The sequence below is a fragment of the Schistocerca serialis genome, chromosome 3, assembly GCF_023864345.2.
Source record: "Schistocerca serialis cubense isolate TAMUIC-IGC-003099 chromosome 3, iqSchSeri2.2, whole genome shotgun sequence".
Classification (NCBI taxonomy): Eukaryota; Metazoa; Arthropoda; class Insecta; order Orthoptera; family Acrididae; genus Schistocerca; species Schistocerca serialis.
This window is the reverse complement of record NC_064640.1, coordinates 620608350-620625076: the sequence shown is the minus strand read 5'-3', so window position 1 is coordinate 620625076 and position 16727 is coordinate 620608350. Positions and strand designations below refer to the sequence as shown.

Sequence of the window (16727 nt, the reverse complement as noted above, 5' to 3'; positions counted from 1 at the left end):
CCTATGCCCGAAGAATCGATCAGGCAATGGCTGCTGACAGGAGCATTATGAGGGCACATCCAGCAGTGGAAACAACCATCCATAGGATCAGTTATTATTATCCATGAAAATGTGATTCATATGGCCTATTTTACCTGTTCAGATAATAGACTGTAATTGTGAAGAATAAACAAATAAATAAATCAAATGATCTCACTGTGTACAACTCTGGCTGGCACATCTTTTTAAACCACCCCAATTCAGAGCTCATCTCAGATACCGTGCATCTGTAGACGTACCAAAATTAGAGTAGAAGACTGCAGTGAGGACAATTTATCAACGTAACATGATGTTACAAAGCATTACTAATATTGGTTCTATCAAAAACATTAATTACTATCTTTGCATATAACTCGGCACCAAAGAACAACCCATGGTATTCAAAATTAAGTATAAATTAATTATTAAGTGTACATAGTATAAATGAAGTTATTAATGTGTCATTCTTTTTGTAGATGTCTGTGTTTATTCAACAACTCCACTGCCGACACAAAAAAACTAAGAGCCTTATCAACTTCAGCCTGAGCAGCCAGTCTTAAAAAAGGTGAGCTGAGCTCTCACTAACTCGTCGTTCAAAGACTCGTGCACTACTTGGTAGTGACTCCCAGGAATTCCAAAACTGACATTTCGTTTTATCTCCTCCTGTTCCTTCTTTACCCTTTTTACTTTCTTCACATACTGTCTAGCATCCATTAATATTCGTCAAGCTCTGACTGCCACCATTTTATTTTTCAAACAACAGACAGAGAAAATCTTCTGTGGAAAAACAGAGGTACCTGCAACACTGTTGAAATCAGCTCAACGGGAGGGGAAGTTTTTAACTGTATTATATAAAGCTCTTAGAAACTGAACAAGGGCCCACTCAGTGCTTGTACAACCCGTCTTACAGGCACCATGCACTGTGTGTAAGCCATGTTTCCTAAAATCCAAAAGCACAGGATTCTCTGTATTATCCTTGACTTTAAGCTTACTTTCTATTTTTCTTGGGAATGTGTTATTACCATCCATGGACACCTGAACAATTGCCTTTTCAGGTTTACCTCAGGTTGGGATTCACCTGGTTTGAATCTTTCAGCTAAATCTTTTGCAGTACTTTTTCCCACACCTGCTCACAACTTGTCCCAATGCACTATGCTAGAAACATAAAAACAGAGCCATCTGCTGGTTTTAGGTAACATTATTCAAACTCTCATCAAATCCAAGCACAGCCACATCACAAGCAGCAACAGTATCCTGAAGTTGGGTCAAAAATGGTCCCAGTCTGATGATTGTGTTACAGTTTGCGAGAGGACTTCAAAAAGCAAGTTACACAGTATTATGGCAGGCCACATAACTCACTGAATGCTGCACTACACTTCAAAGCGACATAGCTACATGACACTACTTTTCAATGTAGCTACAAATCTCTGTAAACAATGGTTGGAAAGTTCTACCACGCATTCAATGCCTCGAGAATAGAAATTCTCTTTTGTCATGTAGCCATTTTAGAACTGCTATGGGAACATCCTCCTCAATGGAAAATCTCCTTCCTCCAGATGTTTTCTTGCATTCTGCCAAAAAGATAGAAACCGCATAGTGCAAGATCTGGACTTCCAGATCAGCATCACCAACGCCTGTGCATTCTTGGCCGAAATGTTGGCACCATTACACTACAGCTGGATGCTACATTGCATTTGGTCAATACATGACCAGAATTTCATGGTGACTCAGTGTCCAACCAGTTTACTTCAACTTTGGAGTACACTTCCAGCTGTTGTACAATTTCACTCACACACTATGGTGCAAGTGTTACCCATGCTACTACACCAGAACTGCGTTTGCGGGAAACACAGTACTCTCATCTGACAATATATCACTCTTGCTGTGCAATAGTCTTCGCATGGGATAACATACATAACTTATTTTCTGAAGTCTCTACATGTTTTTGAGTTTCGAAGCTGCATTTTGGAGGCATTGTCACTGTCTGGGGACATATTTGGTGAGATATTAACAAGGTTGCCAATGTTATGAGAAGACTGGTGTTTCACAGCAGTGCACAGACAAAAACAGATCTCTGTTCAAAAATGGTTCAAATGGCTCTGAGCACTATGGGACTTAACATCTGTGGTCATCAGTCCCCTAGAACTTAGAACTACTTAAACCTAACTAACCTAAGGACATCACACACATCCATGCCCCAAGCAGGATTCGAACCTGCGACCTTAGCAGTCCCGCGGTTCCGGACTGAGTGCCTCGAACCGAACAGATCTCTGTCTCCATCACAGCATCCCCCTGAGTATAATCAAATTGTTGGCCATCATCGAGAAGTTCATGCAATAGGTGCATGATGTGATGACCTCAAGGTAAGACCTGGGGTTGTTCAGACATACAGCTGCATGATGCACTCCTTGCCTGCACTGCAACAAGCTAAAAATATGCAGATACTAATTGGAAATACTATTTTTCTTCAGTGAAATTGGTAACTATTTTCCAGAGCACTTAGTGAGTTAAGGGCAACACCAGGATTTTCCTTTTGATTACCGGAGTTTACAATCAGCCGAGTGTGTCCAGTGGCACTGCGGGGGCTGTGTCTTTTGCAGCACCATTTGAGCCATGGCTGTTTGCAGTAATTGGCATGAATATGGGCACTGTCACCTTCCTAGCAGCCTCAAGTCCAGTGTGTCTCTTTCCCCTTGCATGACTGTACAAGCCTGCAAGTCCATACTGCTGAAGGAGTAGTTCATTTTACAGAATGTGTACCAGGCACTGAATTTTTCAGATGTGCACTCTGTGACCCACCAAAAGACTGGATCCTCAGTTCGATGAGGGTGGAATGTACACTTCCACTTCTATGTCTGGACCTCAAGTTGACATGTTTTAGAGAGGACCATGTCTAAACAAAACAGCAGAATGTGTCCAAGAGTTCACAAAGACAGAAAGCCTCTAAAAATCTCATGACCTGTCATATTTTCTTTCCTATGAGCAACCTCCACCCCACACCCTCATCTCCAACCCTCCTTGACTGAGTGCAAAGTAAGACAATAAAATATCGTGTGGACGTAATTGAAATTACTTAACATCAACTACAATGGACAGCAGCATCAGAAATGTTAGCCAGTGAGGTGAGAAACAACACAAACAGCCGCCCCTACTGTGCAAACCCCCTACTCTACAGTCCTTACTTGCCCTCTGACCACCTGTGTCACACTGTCTCTGTTACAGGTGTTAAAACAACAAACCAATGAACATCAAAATCCCAAGGCATGCTTGTTAGTGTTCTCATGACACTATTTTACGGCCACCACATAAGTTCTACAATGAGTCATACACTACAGCAACCAGATCAATAGCTCCTGGCATGCTATAACACTAATTTTTTGGTATACATCCAAAACAATGTACTGTACATAAACATTACACTTGCTAGTATCCCTGCTTCAAAATAAATGCTTCTAAAAGGCGTTCAATTGCCCCTAAAAGGGCATACCTTTGTCATCACACAGTCAGTAAACAAAGCAATACTTACATTTGAACAGATGCAAATGTAAACCATGCAAAATACTCTCCACAGTTCCTTGCTAGTCAAATTGCATCACACACACATAAAACCATGCCACAACAACAAAACAGGGAAGCACAGTCAGGCTGCAGTGACAGGCATGCAAGCCATTCCATGTCAACAACAAAGTTCCATACAGCTTGGCTCAGATCAGCTGGCCACAGTCTGGCTGGTCATTGCATTGGACTGAGTGAGGGAGAGTGTAGGAGATGCCACAACACTGGCAGTGAGTAGTTGCACAGCACCAAGCTCAGAATGAATGGCAAGTGTTGTGCTGCTGCACTGAACCAAGCAGAAAGCAAGCAAATGCCTCTGCTCAAAAGCACACAGGGTGTTGTGCCTTTTCCAAGGTTTTTAGGCAAAATGCAGAAATTCGTAGAGATTTCTCAGTTTCTAAAGAAGCTAGGCACCCTGAAGACATACATCATAATTATACAACATCTGAGTTGAGTGTCTACAAGATCCATTATGGTAAAAAAACGCATAGCTGCTTTACCCATTAATTTATACAAATTTGTTCCCTTTTATCTAAATCTTTGCAACCTTACAAAACTGAGGGTAAAAAACATTATATAAACAAGAAGATACTGGAAGCTGTTGAAATGAACAGCGGGAGACTATTCAGATTCTTAGGGGAAAAAAAGAAATAACAGAATGAGTAAATGAATGCTAATGGTGTTCCAACACAGGAGACACTCAGTTTAGCAACCTGAAATGAAACACACAGTGCCCCACCTCCACCCCACACAACCCACAAACATCATTTGCACAATATCTTGAGACATATCTTACCTCTTCCAAAGAAAATTATTAATGGTGAAAGCATTATGTTATCAGTATCTTCATCTAATGTGCCAAGTTCAGCATCACGGTGAAGGGCTGTTGATATTCGACTGGCTTGCACAGCCACAAGATTTCCACCTACGCCATTTATAACTGGTTGGAAGACTGCAATTCCTTCAAAACGTGAGACCATTACATCCAATATTAGGCCACCAGCACTGAAACAAGACAAGCCCAATTGAAGATTGCAACTCCACACAAGCACCATCCCACCCCACAAAATGAAGTTTCACTTCACTATGTATTAAAATAATTGCATTCACATGACATTTTTACAGATAAATAACAGCTCACTTTATATAAGAAAGCTCCATCAATATTTATCTCTAAGGCAAAGGGACATTTAGCTCCGTGCTTGCTTCCTCTTAAAATAATGATATAAAGCAAATTAAGTGTGTGATGTGAGCCCTAACACCAACAAAATTTTGGAAGTTGGATATTTTTTCAGTATTTTGGTAAACTGAACCTATGGTATTCGGTGGCTCAATACAGAGTAACTGCATTTCATTTGATTTCTTACCCCCATGTATCTTTGTATTTGTACTGCACTCAAAGTATCTATCCAGCAGTGCAAATATTGACAGTAAGCGTATTGCGTCTTATTTGGAAATAAACTTGTTTCATTTATTCATGGTACTAACTCTTGACAATGGTAATGCGTGCTTTACTCTTTGCCTTCAAGCTTGCACTCAGTACTGCTCAATTCTGTCTTGTGTTGTTTTTCTTCCAGTGTCAGTTGTTTGTTAAAGTGATACATAGCAGTGTGGATAGATTTACTGGTGATAAGTTGGTCAATATACAAGCTGCGTAAGGGGTCACCAAATGCAATGGAGGAATGGCACAATGACCCTATTCCGAGTTGTCACAGTGATGGCAACCAAATCACAGTACTTTTTCACCTGAGGATTGTTGCACTACTCAGTGTTTTGTGTTGTATGTTGTATGTTTTGGTGACTGTGTATTACAAAATTTTTCACTGTTTCAAGGTATTTTCACAGGAACAGGTAATTGTGGTAACAAACTGAATAAATTTTACTCTGTAATGGACCACTAGACCATAAGTCCCTTATATTAAAATACTCAGAACATACTCCATAACAACCTCCAAAATTTTGTCAGAGTTCAGATTCACCCTGTTTAAAAGCTGTGTCCAGTAATATTTTTCCTTGAGTATTTTAAAATACAATATACTCCAGAATATTTAAGTAACAAAATTAAAAATTCTGAACTGAACATAATACAGATTTCAGTACCATTCCACTGAATCTGCAATCCATCAGTTCACTGAGAACATAGCACAGACAAAATCTCATGAAGCAGAATTTTCTGTCATCTGTCCAATGTGTTTGATGTGGCAAATTGCATCACTGTTTTGGGTAAATCAAAATGTTTTAACACTAAAGGTACAATTAATAATCAATTTACCTATTGTTTGTGTAAGTGTGTATAAAGAATCATGTTCAGCAATTCCATCACATTGCATAGGGAATCATCTTCAGACTACAATTAATCATTATTGATATACTCCTGGATATGAAACAGTGTTACATTACCATATACATAACCTACCATCTTACGCTGATAAATATGAAACTGTGCCCTGAGCTAATGAGGCATGAATCATAATCAAGTCTCCTGGTGGTACACAGATGAGATTGTACAATCTTCACTAAAATAACCAATTTCTTTAACCAATCTGGAGGACACACGGTTATTTACGAAGCATGACATATCTGTCAACAGCAAAAGATGGAAATGCAATAACTAAAACAAAATGTTCAAAATAAGTCACAATAGTGCATTTTAAGGACAGTTCAGGAAACCAGAAAAACTTATAGCAAGATCATAATAGAGATATTTGATCATTATTGCCCTCAATCATGTTAAATAAAGTGTGCATATTGTGTTGATTGATGAGTTTGGGAAGTACAGTGTCACTTCAGCTAAGACTGATTGTGCAATTAAAAGAAGGGAGAGAGTGAAGTCTGGTAATGGCACATAGCTTATTCCCATTAAAAATATTTGAATTGTTTACCCTTTACTGAACATGAGTTTTCAGTTGTTTTTTATCTCTTAAGGGGAATAAAAAATCTCAATTTGAAAAATGAAGTATTACAACATGCTACAATTATTAAAACATTCTTTCAGGAATAAGATAATTAGAAAATACAAAAGTTTCATCTGATAATGTTTATATATGGTTATTTGTGATTGCAGCCTCTGGTGAGAGTTATTTTTCTATCTCACCTTTGTTTTTATTTAAATGTCATGGTTTTGAAGAGGCCACTTGATTACATAAATTTCAAATCACACACTTTTGCCAACACTTTCTCCCATCAACAATGTATTAAGCACAAATTTAGACTACAGTGAACCCCCACTTTTACACTTTTCAAGAGACTAGAAAAAAATTGTGTAAAATGCAGGAAAATGTAAAATGTGGCACATGATGTTTCAGAAGTTACATGTAGGATCTCCCCTTGCATTTTCACACTTTTCGTAAGATGTATGTACATAATAGGCATCAAAATACTCGTCATGGACTTATATATTATATACTAATAGTTTATCATCTCATAAAAACCTTCGATGTAACTGGAAACTGTCTGGCAAATAGAAACGTTTGACTTAATTTAATAAATCGCAATAGATGTTTTTAGAAAGCCTGCAGAAATAATTCATTATGTAACTAATAAAATATTGCATCAATTACGCATTTTTTTCAAGCTGAGCACGACATGTTTCACGAATTTGTTCTTGTTGTCAGGTGCAAATATTTACATGAGTATTTTGTGTGGTTTGTGCATATGTGTTGTTCTGCGTCTCTTGCGCTGAAATCGTCTTTTTGAGGTAATCAGGTACTGTGCCTCTTCAGTTATGTAGAAACCCACACACAAGCAAACTATCACTCACATTGTTTGTTTGTTTGTGAAACATCACAAAAAATACTTAAGTAAATATATGCACTTGACAATGAGAATAAATTTTCAGAACACATGTTGCTAAGCATGAAACAATACATAACTGGTGCAGTGTCCAAGCCAAAAACACTTGCTGCGAAGAGAGCAAATGTGTCAACTAGTGCTTCAAGTAGCCAAACAATGAAACACACTGTGACAGTTGCCCAGAAATTAATGCACCTCATTTTTCTTCAACAATTCTTTATTCAACATAATGAGAATTACACACACAAAAGAATGGTGTTTTATCTACACACCCTTTTTTCTGAGTAATCTCCATCCTGTTCTACGGCCTTCCTCCAGTGAAAATAGACGTGTATGCCCTGTCGGTATAAGTCCTTGTCCTGAGGGCAGAGCCAGTGCTTCACTGTGTGAATCATCTACATTCGTAGCATTGTTTTCGGCTAAGAAATAAAATGCAGTGCATTACTTTCTTGGCAACCCTCATAAATATGGTTTGAATAATGCAAATCACGACGATCAAAACAATCACGAAGGTGTGCAGATGCAGTGGTGACAGTTAGGAAATGTTTGTGATTGGTCCTGATACCAAACTCTAACCAACCTAGTTACTCCCATCAGCTACTACGCCGAGTAGTGTGTGGCAGCGAAAGGAGATAAATCCCGAATTGTCCAGACCTTTACTCATTTACCAGCTCAGATCTGTTGTGTAGAGCACCCTGGTGTCAATAAATTTGACCATGTAATAATTGTTAACACTATTTGATGACCAACACCATGCATTGTAATTTAACATCAGTTATGTCAATTGTTTTCTCTATGAACATTTGTTCATTAAGTGTAAATCATGAGAAAGTTATAAGTATGTTAATGCAAAACTGGGGGTTAATTAACATTGTGAGCATAGAAAATTTGACGGGAATGATAAAGAATGTCAAACAGCGTGAAAATGTAATTCCAGGAATGTAAAAGAGGGGTTATACTGTAGTTTTTCTCAAAATGGCTCTGAGCACTATGGGACTTAACATCTGTGGTCATCAGTCCCCTAGAACTTAGAACTACTTAAACCTAACTAACCTAAGGACATCACACACATCCATGCCCGAGGCAGAATTCGAACCTGCGACCGTAGCAGTCGCACGGTTCCGGACTGAGCGCCTAGAACCGCTAGACCACCGCGGCTGGCGTAGTTGTTCTCAATGTGAGCCATTATAGCATTATCTATCCTGGAGAGTCACCACTCTCAAACTTACTGCATCACACAATTTTATGCTTCTATGGGAGAATAAGGGCATTAAGGTGCATCTCTACGCAGGAAGTAATTTTATTTTTACACCCTCAAAATTGTCTCACCAGAAACAAACATGAATCATCACTTTAAAGGAATTTACTTGACCAGATGGCCACATATAACTTACCATACACATACAAACAGAAACGAGGTTAACTCAAACTACTTATGGAATTCACTGCACTGTAGTGTAGACTTCAAGCATAAAAATTAACGGAGGTGTAAAACAGTTTGACAAAAATGTGCATCATCAAAGCCAGTAATGACTAATAGAACAGCACATTAGTACTGAAGAAAAAATTAGCTTTTCTAGCCTGCAAATTAAACATTTCTAACACAAAAAGGACACAAAATAGTGTTGCTTCCATCATATTTGAGTCTGTAGGCTCTCATAACTGATGTCAATGCAAGATAAGTTTCAGGTGATTAGAGCGAATCAATTTCTTCTTCTACTTCTGCAACAACAAAGTGTTTTGAACCCTCTGTTGGATTTTCTTTTCGAGTCTTCTGATGTCCACAATTGGCTGAACACTGCTGAAAAGCAGTGTCACATTCATATATAAAAGATGTGTTACCCCATTCTTTTTCTTTACACTAGGGATTATTGGGTAAAAATATCTCAGGCTTTCATTTGTTTATTGTGTCATTAGTTAAGTACTTGCAGCATGGAGTACGAGGAGGAGTAAAGTAGTTATTATTACATGTCAGAAACAAAAATACTATTGTTACATTGCTGCTGATGTGAATTCCTGGCATGTCTATACCACCCAAAGAGCACTGCAAACCACAGTAATTCAATAGCTTCTAGCCATCCTATCTGTTAAAGTTAGACTCATTCATATAAGACTCTACATCTTTCTGGAATTTCCTTTTGTTAACACCAATTTTTTTGGCTAACACATGTTAAAGTCTACATCCTGACCAAAGCCATCCCTGTTCTCCACTACCACAGGTTTCATACTTTGTTTTTAAGGTGTATGGTACCCATGCTTTGTAATACATTATTTCATTGTCCTCCCAGTTTCTCCATGTACACCTTGTGACAATCACATCTTGCTTTTAACTCCTACAGTGTAGACATGACTCAATAGATCTGTGGCAGGTCTGAGAAAGCCCTTTACATTGACTGAAAAATAAAGATTTTATAGACTTTATCTAAAACATATTGTCAATCTCGTCTTTTTCTCATGCAGATATACTGCAGCATTACACAGCCCTTTCACTAGAACACTGTTTGAAAGTGCACTCTATGGAAATGCCCTCTTAGCAACTGGCATTAGTGCTTCCTGTAAAGAATTCAATTTTGATTCCTAGGCACTATTGCCACTAACAAAGCTGGAGGAGACAATGTTTGGTAATGTTTGTTTCTGAACTGCAATGTGACATGAAACAGCAACTTTGCACACCATACTACAATTAAAATTACTTTGTGATTGACATTTCCACGAGTTGAGTGGTAGGACCAGTCACCATCCAATCTTAGTTCTTTCTCGAGCACCACATGTTCACTGTGTTGCCCATTTTGTAGATATGGGCAGCACCTTGTGAAGCACGGCTGACTGCACATTGGCAACACTGTCCCCTCACCACTACAATCTGCCAGTCACAAAGTAATTTCAATTTGAGTACAGGCTGGGATTCCTGTATACTCTGTGTCCCAGAGTACTCTCAGATCTGTAAATCAACACCTCTTCAAGGTGCAGTTCATAGTACAGTGGACGTCAATCAAGAAACTTTGAAATCTACATCTCTCTTCTAATGTCTTCAACTATATAAAGAAGTCTAAGGGAGCAACCTCAGCAGCACAACACTAATACAGTAAAACTTTGTTAATAATATATATGGAAAACGTATACATGAAATATAGCACTATACTATCAAATTAATTGGTAAACACAAATGAAAAATCCAGTAAATAAAAAGTTACATTCTACATATGTTATATAGGCTTACTAGGTATCATACTTAAAGAGATAAAGTAAAATGTAAACCACTACACAGAAGAACACATTTCGTAAAAAAGTCCGTAACTTCTGCTTGTTTTTTCTTTGGTGCAGCAACAATGTACACTGTACCCTCAAAATGGGATAACTCTGTCATTATTTTGCCAAAAACATTGTGGCACATCACAAATGGTTTAATTATTTCTATTGCATTTACTGCATTATTAAACGTCATGGAGGAATGCTGACGCTCTTCTGTATCATTCTCATTATCAGTTTCTTCCTTGTCCAGGTCCAAGATGCACACTGAACTATCAGCGATAGTCATGGGTTCTGTAGTAACAAGGTTTTCACCAATGTTCACATAATCCTCAAATGAGATCTGCTCTTCAAGTTGAGTCCATTCTTGATCATTAGGTGAAATATCGCCAGTATGATCATTTCCACCACGATCATTGACATCATCTCAAATCTGGCTTTTCGGAAACAGTTCTGAATGGTATCATCTGAAACACTGTGCCATGAAGCTGCAATGTAGTGCATTGTCTATCAGAAGAAACAAATTCATTAATAATTTCTCGAAGTGTTCTTTGGCTCCAGTAGCACAACATGAAATAAATGCTAAGTGAAAATCTTACCTGTAAAATGTTTATTTTCATTTCTTCCTTTTTTTTTATGTTTACACGCCTGATGGTATGCTGCATGAGCATTTTGTGATAATGCAACTTGAAATTATGTATTATTCCAACGTCAAGTGGCTGGAGCTCCCTCATGCTATTCGCAGGAAAGAATTCCACGATCATATTTCTCAAATAAGAAGTAAGGTGAGGATATGTTGCACACCTGCCTACGAACAATAAAATCTTCCAGCCTGCTGCACCCATTTTTGTAACACTTCGAAGCCAGCTTTCGAAAACTTGTCGTAATCCACGATTTCTTGTTACCAGAGTATCTTGTGGGAAATGTGACAATGTTCTTAAAACAACGGGGCTCGGCAAATTTCCTGAATGTAAGTAAGGGGAGCTTCTCACTACCATCACTGTTAGCACATAACAGCACTGTTACATGTTGTTTACTCTGTTTTCCTCCGTGATAGTTCTCACCTTTAAATGCAACTGTACGGTCAGGCATTACATTGTAAAACAAGGCCGTCTCATCCACATTGAAAATGTTTTTAAGAGCATACTGGGATGTCAGTTCTTTCAAAGGGGTTTCCTTCCAATCTCACACTGTCTCGAAATCAACACTTTTGCTTTTGCCACATACATTCTGACAGCTGATGCCACGTCTTACCATAAATTTGTGCAGCCAACCTTATGAAGCACTGAAATTTTCCACACTGAGTCGAATTGCAAATTCATTTGCTTTTTCACAAAGCATTGGGCCTATAATAGGAATGCCTTCTGTTTTATGTTGCCTGAACCACTGCAACAAACAATCTTCCACGTCTTCATATTTCCCGTCCTGAATCCACGTCCGCTTACTAATAGAAATTCCAAACACACATGTACTATCTTCAATTTCTTTTGCCTTTGCACCTACAGAATTTAAAGTAGAGACAGAAATTCCTAATTCCTTGGCAATATCCTTTTGCTTTCTATTACTGTTTTCCTTCACAACTCTCAAAATTCGTATCTTTTCAGCGATAGTAATGCTTTTCTTTTTTCTTCCACTCATGTTACCAGTTCTCAAAATAATTAGAAACACAGTAATACTGTACTATAGCCTATACTGTACTATAGCCTATACAGTATGAGGTGTGATGTGTTTCGGGATTCCCAAGTGACATGCAACATTTCTTGTCCAGTTGTGCCCTAGTTCAGCAGAAGTCGTGTAATTCGGAAAAACAAACGAGTGTTACACCTACTACCAATCTTCCCTATTGCTATCACCACTGCCGTAATAGTAAGCTTCATACATTATACTGTACTTTCCAATATTGTACAGTCTCTGTATAACATTTTGTTTTTGTGACAACTCTATTATTTCAGTTTATACTGTTGTTCCATATCTGTCAATCTATAAAACAATCTCAAGTCTGTCACATTAAAAATTCAGTGTTAGTTGGATTCAGATGCTTGCAACGAAGCAATTTTCTAGTTGGTGACCATGGTGCCGTGTTAATAGAGAGAGCTTAGGCCAGTATTATACTATCAATTTTCTTTGACAGTTCTCTTTGACATGGCACCAAAGGGGATATTACACTGTCATCAAGTATTTTGTCAAAGTTCCTTCATAAATGGCAGATGATGGCTAAATATTATTCTCTGCAGCTCAATTTTACTTATGGCATTGGCAGTGTAGTCTGCTGATGTTGGCAACACCATCTTCATATAATGCAAATGTTTTGTAATGAAATGTTCATTTTACGAGTATAACTAATTTACTGAGTGGACAAAGGTACATACAAGAATCTGTCAACAATAGAGCAAGCACAGATTTAATTATTTACTTTGTGGTGAAATGAATTCCCCGCAATGAATGGTCGTTGCCAACATCAACACACCACGCCATGCAACCGACGCCATAAGTGAAATTATACATGGTCTGCAGTTGCATGCACTGCAATTGCATTGTTATTGCACTTGCAAGAGAAGCAGAAGAAAAGGAAACATACTTGGGTGAAGCCATGGACTTCACAGCGAGATGCGAAAGATGTTGTTGTTGTTGCTGTTGTTGTTGTTGCGGTCTTCAGTCCAGACACTGATTTGATGCAGCTCTCCATGCTACTCTATCCTGTGCAAGCTGCTTCATCTCCCAGTACCTATGCAACCTACATCCTTCTGAATCTGCTTAGTGTACTCATATCTTGGTCTCCCTCTATGATTTTTACCCTCCACGCTGCACTCCAATACTAAATTCTTCTAGTCAAGATGTGCTACAAATTTCTCTTCTCCCCAATTCTATTCAATAGCTCCTCATTAGTTATGTGATCTACCCATCTAATCTTCAGCATTCTTCTGTAGCACCACATTTCGAAAGCTTCTATTCTCTTCCTGCCCAAACTATTTATCGTCCATGTTTCACTTCCATACATGGCTACACTCCATACAAATACTTTCAGAAACGACTTCCTGACACTTAAATCTATGGTCAATGTTAACAAATTTCTCTTCTTCAGAAACGCTTTCCATGCCATTGCCAGTCTACATTTTATATCCTCTCTACTTCAACCATCATCAATTATTTTGCTCCCCAAATAGCAAAACTCATCCATTACTTTAAGCATACCATTTCCCAATGTAATTCCCTCAGCATCACTCGACTTAGACTACATTCCATTATCCTCATTTTGCTTTTGTTGTTGTTCATCTCATATCCTCCTTTCACGACACTGTCCATTCCGTTCAACTGCTCTTCCAGGTCCTTTGCTGTCTCTGACAGAATTACAATGTCATCGACAAACCTCAAAGTTTTTATTTCTTCCCCATGGATTTTGATTCATACTCTGAATTTTTCTTTTGTTTCCTTTACTGCTTGCTCAATATACGGGTTGAATAACATTCGGGATAGGCTACAACCCTGTCTCACTCCCTTCCCAACCACTGCTTCCCTTTCATGTCCCTCGACTCTTATAACTGCCATCTGCTTTCTGTACAAATTGTAAATAGCCTTTCGCTCCCTGTATTTTACCCCTGCCACCTTCAGAATTTGAAAAAGAGTATTTTAGTCAACATTGTCAAAAGCTTTCTCTAAGTCTACAAATGCTTGAAATGTAGGTTTGCCTTTCCTTAATCTAGCTTCCAAGATAAGTCGTAGGGTCAGTATTGCCTCACGTGTTCCAATATTTCTACGGAATCCAAACTGATCATCCCCGAGGTCCGCTTCTACCTGTTTTTCCATTCGTCTGTAAAGAATTCGCGTTAGTATTTTGCAGCTGTGACTTATTAAACTGATTGTTCGGTAATTTTCACATCTGTCAGCACTTACTTTCTTTGGGACTGGAATTATTATATTCTTCTTGAAGTCTGAGGGAATTTCGCCTGTCTCGTACATCTTGCTGACCAGATGGTAGAGTTTTGTCAGGACTGGCTCTCCCAAGGCTGTCAGTAGTTCTAATGGGATGTTGTCTACTCACGGGGCCTCGTTTCGACTTAGGTCTTTCAGTGCTCTGTCACACTCTTCACGCAGTATCACATCTCCCATTTCATCTTCATCTACATCATCTTCCATTTCCATAATATTGTCCTGAAGTACATCACCCTTGTATAGACCCTCTATATACTGCTTCCACCTTCCTGCTTTCCCTTCCTTGCTTAGAAACAGGTTTCCACCTGAGCTCTTGATATTCATATAAGCGGTTCTCTTTTCTCCAAAGGTTTCTAATTTTCCTGAAGGCAGTATCTATCTTACCCCTAGTGAGATTTGCCTTTACATCCTTACATGCGGAAGACATACAACAAAATTTGCTACGGGAGCTGCAAATTGAGGACGTGAAGTCGCATGAAAACCCCTTTGGGAATGGACAAGAATACATTTCAATATGTGCTCAAGAAAGTGGCTCCTCATATTATGAAGCTGAACACTCTCCTCATAAAGGCTACATCTGCAAAAGATAGACTTACTTTAATACTGTGATTTCTAGCTACTCTAGTTTACAGTACAGGTATAGCACTCTAATGCTGCACTGCACATTGACGAAAATAATACTAGAAATGTTTGAAGCTATTTATAACACACTGAAGGAGGAGTACGTGGACGCAAATAAATTTAATACATACTGCAGTCACGAAAAATTTTTATTTCCACAGAAGTTGTAGAATTTCTCCTTTATATTCTCAGGGGTATATCCTGGCTGTACTTCACAGCTAATAGCATCTGCAGTTTTTTTATAGCTCACTTTTTCTTCTGTTTTTGTTTTCGAGATGTCATAAGCTACTCAGTGCTTCATCTACTTCAAATATTTCTATCAATTTTGTTATATATGCGACGCACCATGTAAATTTGGGAGTCGTGTTGATAAAAATTGTGTGTCAGACAGCTGCAGCGATGCTAGCGCTCCAAGCGGTTGATTTCTCCATGCAGTAAACATAAGATGAAGGCTTCCTTTGATCAAATCTAAGGCGAGGTGCTAGATTTGATCAAAGAAAATTTGACCAATGCCTAACTTTGACAAAGTTCTTTATTACACTATCAAATTTCATTATTGTCTAGTATTGGCCTTACTTGCAACCCACTCTGAAACACTGCATCATAACTTCGTATCAGTGGGAAAAACGTATAAATGAAGTTTTACTGTATTTATGTTTTGGCATATTTCATTCAATCTGTATATTGAGCAAGCAGTAAAGGAAACAAAAGAAAAATTCGGAGTAGGTATTAAAATTCATGGGGAAGAAATAAAAACTTTGAGGTTCGCCGATGACATTGTAATTCTGTCAGAGACAGCAAAGGACTTGGAAGAGCAGTTGAATGGAATGGACAGTGTCTTGAAAGGAGGATATAAGATGAACATCAACAAAAGCAAAACAAGGATAATGGAATGTAGTCTAATTAAATCGGGTGATGCTGAGGGAATTAGATTAGGAAATGAGGCACTTAAAGTAGTAAAGGAGTTTTGCTATTTGGGGAGCAAAATAACTGATGATGGTCGAAGTAGAGAGGATATAAAATGTAGGCTGGCAATGGCAAGGAAAGCGTTTCTGAAGAAGAGAAATTTGTTAACATCCAGTATTGATTTAAGTGTCAGGAAGTCATTTCTGAAAGTATTCGTATGGAGTGTAGCCATGTATGGAAGTGAAACATGGACGATAAATAGTTTGGACAAGAAGAGAATAGAAGCTTTCGAAATGTGGTGCTACAGAAGAATGCTGAAGATTAGATGGGTAGATCACATAACTAATGAGGAAGTATTGAATAGGATTGGGGAGAAGAGAAGTTTGTGGCACAACTTGACCAGAAGAAGGGATCGGTTGGTAGGACATGTTCTGAGGCATCAAGGGATCACCAATTTAGTATTGGAGGGCAGCGTGGAGGGTAAAAATCGTAGAGGGAGACCAAGAGATGAATACACTAAGCAGATTCAGAAGGATGTAGGTTGCAGTAGGTACTGGGAGATGAAAAAGCTTGCACAGGATAGAGTAGCATGGAGAGCTGCATCAAACCAGTCTCAGGACTGAAGACCACAACAACAACAACATATTTCAGTAACA

At 38.5% G+C, this 16727-nt stretch overlaps 1 protein-coding gene across 1 annotated transcript in view; it reads right to left on the bottom strand.

The window, feature by feature from the left end:
• The window catches only part of LOC126470509 (solute carrier family 41 member 1-like), a 111467-nt gene that overhangs the window by 45309 nt on the left and 49431 nt on the right, over window positions 1-16727 (bottom strand). The window contains exon 7 of the mRNA XM_050098404.1: window positions 4370-4578. Within this exon, the coding sequence (XP_049954361.1) occupies window positions 4370-4578 (209 nt within the window). The remainder of the gene's footprint in view (window positions 1-4369; window positions 4579-16727) is intronic.